Genomic DNA, 8,749 nt, shown 5'->3' with positions numbered 1-8,749 from the left:
TCAATCTTCTCCATCATCCTAGTGAAGTTAGAGGTGGGGGCACAAGCGTGTACCCGTAACGCTATAAGTATCTCCATATATTACAATAATATTACCATACTATACCTCACCTCACCTCACCACACCAACCACACCACACTGCCATTAACATTTTGTGTCATTTAAGGAAGGTTTCCTCATGAACCCAAGTTAGAGTTGGCTTTAATATTAGTGATCAGTTCCTAGTGAAACCTTCCTTGGGTAGGCTTGCAATTGTTTTTATGTAGTTGGTGTGGGAGGAGAAAGAAAAAATGGGTGAGAATGAGATTTCTGCGTCATGGAATCCACCACCTTTTATCTTTGTTACTGATTTTATTATAGCAATAGCAATAGCACTTAGATTTATATGCCACTTTACAGTGCTTTATATCCAGTGGTGGGTTTCAAATTTTTTTACTACCAGTTCTGTGGGCGTGGCTTTGTGAGTGTGGCATGGCTTTGTGGGTATGGCTTAGTGGGCATGGCAGGGGAAGGATACTGTAAAATCTCCATTCTCACCCCGCCCTACAGGAAGGTTTACTGCAAAATCCCCATTTCCTCAAGATCAGCTGGGACTCGGGAAGCAGAGAATAGATGGGGGTGAGCCAGTCAGGGGTGGTATTTATTGGTTCTCCGAACTACTCAAAATTTCTGCTACCAGTTCTCTAGAACTGGTCAGAAACTGCTGAATACCACCTCTGTTTACATCCCTCTCTCAGCTGTTTACAGAATCAGCATATTGCCCCCAACAATCTGGGTCCTCATTTTACCCACCTTGGAAGGATGGAAGGCTGAGTCAACCTTGAGCCTGGTGAGATTTGAACGGCCAAATTACACAGTTGGCAGTGAGGAGGAGTAGCCTGCAATACTGCACCCGAACCACTACCTCACCGCGGCTCATTATAATAGCTTTGTTGGATTGTTGTGATCCCCTAAAATGGTTGGGAGTCGACCAGTATACAAACTTAATATAATCACTATTCCGTGCTTCATGCTTATTTGATACCTCTGCAGTTTCCCAAGTGCCATACAACCGGTAAAGAAAAGTCACTTACTTTCATAAGTCCCCCCTCCCCTATTTTTCCCAGGCTTCACAAAGGAAAGGTGAAAACATCTGAACGTTTCCCCTCCACACACAGTTGCCTTTTTTTGACTAATCTCCTCATAAAACCTCCTCCGGAAGAACCCCGGAACTTTCTGCAGTATCAGCAGCCTATTACCTAGCAGTGACGACCCATTTGTTTAGCCCAGGAGATATATTTCTAGACTTTTTTGCACTTTTCGGCAAAAAAGTGCAAAAGCATTAACTGATTAACCATCGGAAAACTCTTCAAGTCCAAAGAGCTTCAGTAACCTGCCAAATGCCAAAAGCTCTTGGACTCATTTGCTGAAAAAGCACGTGATAACCTCCTGTTTCTATCTATGTCTGACCTGTAGCAGTCCCTATCTCCCGTCATCCCTAGAAACCTAGACTCCGCCAGGCAAATCCTCCTCCACCCACGAGCGCACGGAAGCGCTCACATACCTAGCATACAGAGGCACTTAACGTGCAAGTCACGCCGTGTGCAGAGGCCAGAGGGATGAAGTACTCTTGGGGGACCGTCAGTCAGATGCAGCCTGGACTCACAAGGCCAAAGGTTGGTGTATGTATGCGAGGACGGGAAGGGGGGTGATTAAGTGGGAAGGGGGCAACTGACCCTCCAAAGTTCGGCATAAACGCAACTCTTAGCCTTGGCAGGCGGCTTTGGCTGATTGGCAACCGGTTAGCCCAGCGGCAACAGTCCGGACAACCCCAGCGCGAGAGCACAGGCCCCGCCTCTGCTGTGCTTTGAGGCAGTCCCGGCTATTGCTCTCCGCGCCGCCCCTAAGTTCAACAGCTCGCTCATGTAACAAGTCGAGCTGTGTCGTAGCTGCTGGCCCTGGAGGCTGGTTGTCTGGGGTACAGTCGTCCGCAAGCGGGAGACGTTTTGGAGCCCTCCAAGGGCGATCGCGAAGAAGGCCGTTGCCGGAGCGAGAGTGGAGGAAAGCAGAAACGCTCGGCGACCTTGTGGGGAAAGAGCACTGCGAAAACCCAAGGCGGGCGAGGTGTTGGGTCTCTTCCTCTTCTCCCCGCCTACTTGGCTTTGCAAAAGGCAGCGAGGTTGAGAAATCCACTGGCGGAGGTCGGAAAGGAAAAGCCCCACGTGGGGGTGGGGGTGGCGACGAACTACTAGAAAAGGAACTGCGTTGCCTCCCGGAGCTAGGATGCTCCCCGGCGAGATGCTACTGTAGGAAGGGCTTTTTGCTTGGGACCGCAGCGCTGCAGAGGCTCTGGATAGTCTTGGGCAACTGGAAGCTTCCTCAGCCTGATCGAAACAAGAGGGACGAGAAAGGCTCTCTTCCGTTCAAGGGAAGAGAGAGAGGGAGAGAAAAAGGAGGCTGGCTTGTTGACCCGCGCGGCTTTTATTTTTGGTCTTTCATCCTGCGAGCGTGGCTGCGTGCGTGTGTTTAGCGTATTTTTAACTTTCCTCACCACTTGGCTGCTGAAGTACCTTCGGAAGCCAGCGTTTACTCCAGCCTCGCAACTCTGATTTTAAACAGTGTTTACTGTCTCACTCTCCCCTGATGTTACCAGGGTTTTCTGAAAGGCGCTTTGCCGTTTGTCTTCTTTTTTCAGAACTTCTCTGCAGACTTCTCTCAACCTGAGGGCCAAGCCATCTCTGCCTGGAAGTTGCTTGTCCTGTTTGAGCTTGAAAACAATCCACTTTGATTATTGCAAGATAAAAGAAGAAACATGGGTGGTAATCTTGGCTGCCACCGCTCCATACCCAGAGACCCTTCAGATCTTTGCCATAGCCGTAAATTCAGCGCTGCATGCAATTTCAGCAATATCCTTGTGAACCAGGAAAGGCTAAATATTAACACAGCCACAGAAGAGGAGCTCATGACTCTTCCTGGGGTCACCAGGATGGTAGCCCAAAACATTGTGGAATATCGTGAGTATATTGGTGGTTTCAAGAAAGTTGAAGACTTGGCCTTGGTGAGTGGAGTTGGAGCTGCCAAGCTGGAGCAGGTGAAATTTGAGATCTGTGTGAGCAGCAAAGGAAATTCTGCACAGCATTCACCCAACTCTTTAAGAAAAGACCAGAATCTGGATCACCTTTCAGCTACTAAAATCAACATTAACACAGCTACACCTGCTCAGCTCATGAGCATCCGTGGTATCACAGAAAAGATTGCCAACAGCATTGTAGAATACCGCAGAGAGCATGGGCCCTTCAAAAGTATTGAGGACTTGGTCAAGATGGACTGTATCAACTCTTCATTCTTGGACAAAATCCGACATCAGATCTTTGCAGAACGGTCAAGACCCCCTTCCACAAATACTAATGGTGGCCTTAATTTCACTGTCAAGCCTCATCCAAGCCCCACATCCCTAAGCCTCCAGAGTGAGGATTTGGATTTTCCTCCTGGAGGGCCAACACAGATGATCTCCACACGACCCGCAGTAGAAATGTTTGGTGGGGTGCGTGATGGGCGACCTGTGCTGAGAGTGGCCACTTGGAATCTGCAAAACTGCTCTGTTGAAAAAGCCAACAATCCTGGTGTGCGAGAGGTTGTGTGCATGACTTTGCTGGAGAACAGGTATGGTGCAAGATCGAGGAATATTGATTTTTTGTTTGTTTGTTTCTTTTCTGCTGCTTCCTTAGATCCTGCATGTCCATCCTAATAGTAAGAGAATGCCCAACATTTTACTGGTATTGATATATAATTATTCATTGTGTTTGAGAGCCAGTTTGGCATCAAGTTAGAAATTGGGAGACCATGAATTCTAATCCCTCTTTAGGCACAAAACAAGTTGAATAATCTTGGGCTGGTCACTTTCTCTGAATCGTAGAAAGGAGGCAATAGCAAACCACTTCTGAAAACCTTTGCCAAGAAATTTCAGGGACTTGTCAGGTATATTTCATGAATCAGATATGATCGAATGGCAAAAAAAGAAAAATCAGTGTGATGATTCATAGCTTACTTATGAATTTACCAAGTCATTATATTTTTAGGGTGATGTTTTTAGGGCTGGTACTACAGTTTTATTGTTTTGGTTACAAAATGACAGGAAATCATACTGTCAGCTTTCAACAATTGTGATCCAACATGGCTCTGCAGGGGACATTCAGCTCAGGTGGCCTACTCTTGGATTAACAAACAAAATATAACTGAGGAGATGAATGCAATCCCTTTTAATCTGTAAACCACATAAAAATGTTTCAAGTTTAAAAGAGCCATTATGTCATGTACAACGCTGCTGAACAGTTGCTTTAGGACATTTTGTCTACATTAATAATTTTTTCTAAGCAGAAAATGTTTGTTTTGGCTTACTCCATAAAGCAAGACATTAACTTTGTTAATTTATAATGCAGCCAAGGCTTTCAACTTGTTGGTATAATGTAAACAATTGTGGAAATATGCAAGATTCTATTCAGTGAATTGTTTAATGGACCTATATCCCACTAATGCAATGTTGTATGTAGATAAATAGGATCATTTCTTTGTGCACTTTACAGGAGGTTTCTTTAATGACATTTTTAATTGTTCCTGGCGTTCCAGGGTAATTGTAGATAGTTTAATATGATATTTGGAGTATTGTATTTCACATTTCTATATATTCTTCCCTTTTAATGGCTCTTTTCCAGATTATCTTTCTTGATGTTTTAGCTTTTATTTATTTTTGATCTGTAGATTGCAGTTTGAAACAGAGCACCACAAACTTAAAGCTGGCTGATTTTGATATATATTGATTTTAATTGGTAATCAAAAACTCTCATATTATGACATTTTTATAGATATATTCATGCAGTTGTTCTTGCAACAATATGGAAGTGGGGTCCTTCCTTCCTTCCATCCTTCCTTCCTTCCTTCCTTCCTTCCTTCCTTCCTTCCTTCCTTCCTTCCTTCCTTCCTTCCTATTGCAATCTATTTACACGCCTGGTATTTTCTGATAGAGTCCATCAAATATTTGCCAAATCTGACTCAGTTTAACTTTTTGAGATTAATCAAGTTGACTCAGCATGACTTTGTCCTAGTAGCATGCAATAACAAAATGTGGTAATGTCCATTTAAAGAATACTGTAGTGTCCCTGGAAGTTCAGTCCTAGTAGCATGCAATAGCAAAGTGTGGTAATGTCAGTTTAAAGGATACCGTAGTGTCCCTGAAAGTTCAGTTTTCTGTATTATTTTTCTTTTATTATTGCAAGGAGGCATAGTTGGATCAATAGCATTTGAGGAGGTGGGAGGAGGTTGAAATTCTATCACACCTTAGCCCTTGATATGGGTTATGGCTTTTAATGTGACTGGAGCACACTGTTCTAAAGTCTACTTGAGTATGAGTTATTAGAGGTTATGACATAACAAATGTATTTTGGAGTGCAAAGTGTAGAGGCTTCTTCATCTTGATACATTTAAGGATGGACTTAATATGATAATCTCCATGAAAAACCTCTAAAGAATTCACTCATTTAGGTATTTATGATCTCTGGATATAGATAAAAAACCTTAGGCAATAGCATTTTTGTTTGCATATTAGTACTCAATACTCAGGTGACTTTGCTAGTGTAAAAACTATACACATAACTACATTTGCTTGTAATGCCAGTTTACGCCGATGTCTATAGCACAGATTTATTTATTTATTTTTATTTATTTATTTATTATATTTGTATACCGCCCTTCTCCCGAAGGACTCAGGGCGGTTCACAGACAAAAAACAACAGAAAACATATAATAGATTAAAAACAGCTAAAGAATAGATAGTTGAATTCAATTGATGCTCTAACTTTTGAATACAAATTTAAAACCTCATTTAAACCCCTTTTTTAAAAATCCCAATTTAAAAAACTACATTCAGGCTAGTCCTGCTCTTCGAAACAGCAACGTCTTCAGCTCGCGGCGGAAGGACTTGAGATCGGGGAGTTGACGAAGCCCCAGAGGGAGCTCGTTCCAGAGGGTAGGGGCCCCCACAGAGAAGGCCCTCCCCCTAGAGGTCGCCAGCCGACATTGTTTAGCTGACGGTATCCGGAGGAGTCCCTCTCTGTGGGAGCGCACTGGTCGGTGAGAGGCTAATGGTGGCAGTAGGCGGTCCCGTAAATATCCCGGCCCTAGGCCATGGAGCGTTTTAAAGGTGATGACAAGTACCTTAAAGTGAACCCGGAAGACCACTGGGAGCCAGTGCAGGTTACGCAGGAGGGGTGTTACATGGGAGCCCGCGCAGCTGCATTCTGGACCAGTTGGAGTCTCCGGGCACACTTCAAGGGGAGCCCCATGTAGAGAGCATTACAGTAGTCCAGGCGGGATGTTACAAGGGCATGAGCGACCGTGCATAAGGAAGCCCGATCCAGAAAGGCGAACTGGCGATCAGGCGAACCTGATGAAAGGCTCCCTGGTGACAGCTATCGTATGATCTTCTAAAGACAGCCGTGCATCCAGGAGGACGCCCAGATTACGAGCCCTTTCCGTGGGGGCCAATAGTTCGCCCCAATGGTCAGTGATGGAATTAGCTGACTGTACCGGGCCGCCGCATCCACAGCCACTCGGTCTTGGTGGGATTGAGTCTGAGTCTGTTCCTCCCATCCAGACCCGCACGGCCTCCAGGCACTGGGACATCACTCAACAGCCTCGTTGGGGTGGTTAGGTGGAAATATAGAGCTGAGTATCATCAGCGATAGATGACAACTCACCCCAAGACCACGGATGATCTCACCCAGCGGCTTCATATAGATGTTGAACAGAAGAGGCGAGAGAACCGACCCTTGCGGCACCCCACATAAGAGGCGCCTTGGGGTCGATCTCTGTCCCCGTCAACACCGTCTGCGACGGTCGGAGAGGTAGGAGGAGAACCACCGATGAACAGTGCCACTCACTCCAAGTCCCTCGAGTCGGCGCAGCAGGATACCATGATCGATGGTATCAAAAGCCGCTGGGAGATCTAATAGGACCAAGACAGAGGAACAACCTCTGTCCCGAGCTCTCAAGAGATCATCAACCAGCGCGACCAAGGCTGTTTCCGTGCTGTGACCAGGCCGGAAACCGGACTGGAATGGATCAAGATAGACAGTTTCATCCAGGTACTGGGGCAACTGTCGTGCAACCACACTCTCGACAACCTTTGCCAAAAAGCGAAGGTTGGAGACCGGACGATAATTTGCTAAACTAGCTGGGTCAAGGGAAGGCTTCTTGAGGAGGGGCCTCACCACCGCCTCTTTCAAGGCGGCAGGGAAAACAATGATGAGGGTCTTCTGCATACATATTCATGCTTAAGTCAGTTTTAAGGATGTATCTACACAAATAGAATTTAAATCCACTTAGCCATATTCTAGTTCATGTTTTAGGACAAAAATTGAGAGTTTGAATGATCAATATTGCTAAATAAAATATGATGTGCAGGAAGGGAAACAAGTCTGACAGGCATTGGTATGATTATTAACAATGTTAAAATAATTTGTCCTTAAAAGTATTTATCAGATTCGATGCTGCAAAAAAATGCAAGCTTGTTGTAGTTTATTGTTCCAGTTTTCATCTGGAAAAAATATGTATAAAGAGTTTTATGGAATATATGAGTAGCAGTATTCTTTAATGGACCAATAGTTTGGATATTATGTATAAAGTATACTTGCTGTGGTTATACTTGTGCTGTAACATGAAGCTGGCAAATAGTTTTTATTCACATATTGGTAGTGCAGAGATTGAACTGCCTTTAGTGTACCATATTGCAAGGTTTTAAAAAAATTATTACAAATTCCAAGTATGATGGAACAATCAAACTGGGTTGAGCAATTAGTGCTTTCGGAGCTGAAGCTTTTGCTGCAATTCTGTTTTGCAACATCATTTAATATGTAAGCAAAAACTGCATTTCACAGGATGCATACATAGCTTTGTGAATTTTCATAGAAGCAAAATTATTTATTTAGGAAATTTATTTGTTGTCCATCTCATATCCGACGAAGGCTGCCCTACTGTTGCTGATCTATCTTAGTAGTGAGTTCATTTGTTTTTGCATTTATATACTTCATATTCATTCATTCATTCTATTCTATTCTATTCCAAAGATGCTGAGAAACTAAAATCAAATTTTAAAACCTGTAACATTAACAATAATGGCAATAATAGCAACAACATTCAAAACCTTTGACATAATGATGCTTATGCATTATCTTTAATGGTCAATTACTGTTATAACAACAGAAACAGAATAGAACAGAAACAGAAACAGAACTAAACTTTATTTGTCCAAGTATGATTAGACACAAGGAATTTGTCTCTGGTGCAGAAACACTCAGTGTACATGCAAAGCAACAGAATCATCATTATCATTATCATTCCAATAAGGAGGGGTGGAGCAAAGTTAATAAAATTTAGTTGATCTATGAAGTGATAGAAGTATTAGGTTTGCAGTATTTAAAGTTTCTAAGTTGTTTTTATGGTCAACTCTGAGTGGAGTGTGTTGCAATAGTGTCCCATTTTGCCCATTGTAATGAGCATGGGTGACTTGCTAGACTTACTCCCTGGATGGCTTACTTACCTATAATCGGTAAAGATCCTCCTAGCCATGGACGTCACTTCCTTTTAATAAGAGCTATAAGTCTATAAGGCCCTCAATTTGCAGGCTTATTTCTTCTAAGTAGAAAGTAGCCTGTTGCACAGTGGTGCTGGCGGCTGTGGGTGTGTTAAGGGCAAAGAACCTTTTAGGATTTGCAGC

General features: G+C 43.6%; 1 protein-coding gene across 5 annotated transcripts in view; it reads left to right on the top strand.

The window, feature by feature from the left end:
• The first annotated feature begins 1,505 nt into the window (after positions 1 to 1,505).
• The window catches only part of EEPD1 (endonuclease/exonuclease/phosphatase family domain containing 1), a 153,534-nt gene continuing 146,290 nt past the window's right edge, over positions 1,506 to 8,749 (top strand). For 2 of the 5 annotated variants that reach the window (XM_058179598.1, XM_058179594.1), the window contains exon 1: positions 1,904 to 3,642. In XM_058179598.1, the coding sequence (XP_058035581.1) occupies positions 2,792 to 3,642 (851 nt within the window). In that variant the 5' untranslated portion in view covers positions 1,904 to 2,791. Of the gene's footprint in view, positions 1,656 to 1,903; positions 3,643 to 8,749 lie in introns of those variants that run through there. The other 3 variants (XM_058179595.1, XM_058179597.1, XM_058179596.1) reach the window with 3 other exon arrangements.

This window comes from Ahaetulla prasina, chromosome 4 (assembly GCF_028640845.1).
Source record: "Ahaetulla prasina isolate Xishuangbanna chromosome 4, ASM2864084v1, whole genome shotgun sequence".
NCBI lineage: Eukaryota > Metazoa > Chordata > Lepidosauria > Squamata > Colubridae > Ahaetulla > Ahaetulla prasina.
The sequence above is the reverse complement of the archived record's forward strand: the minus strand, read 5'-3'. Positions and strand labels throughout refer to the sequence as shown.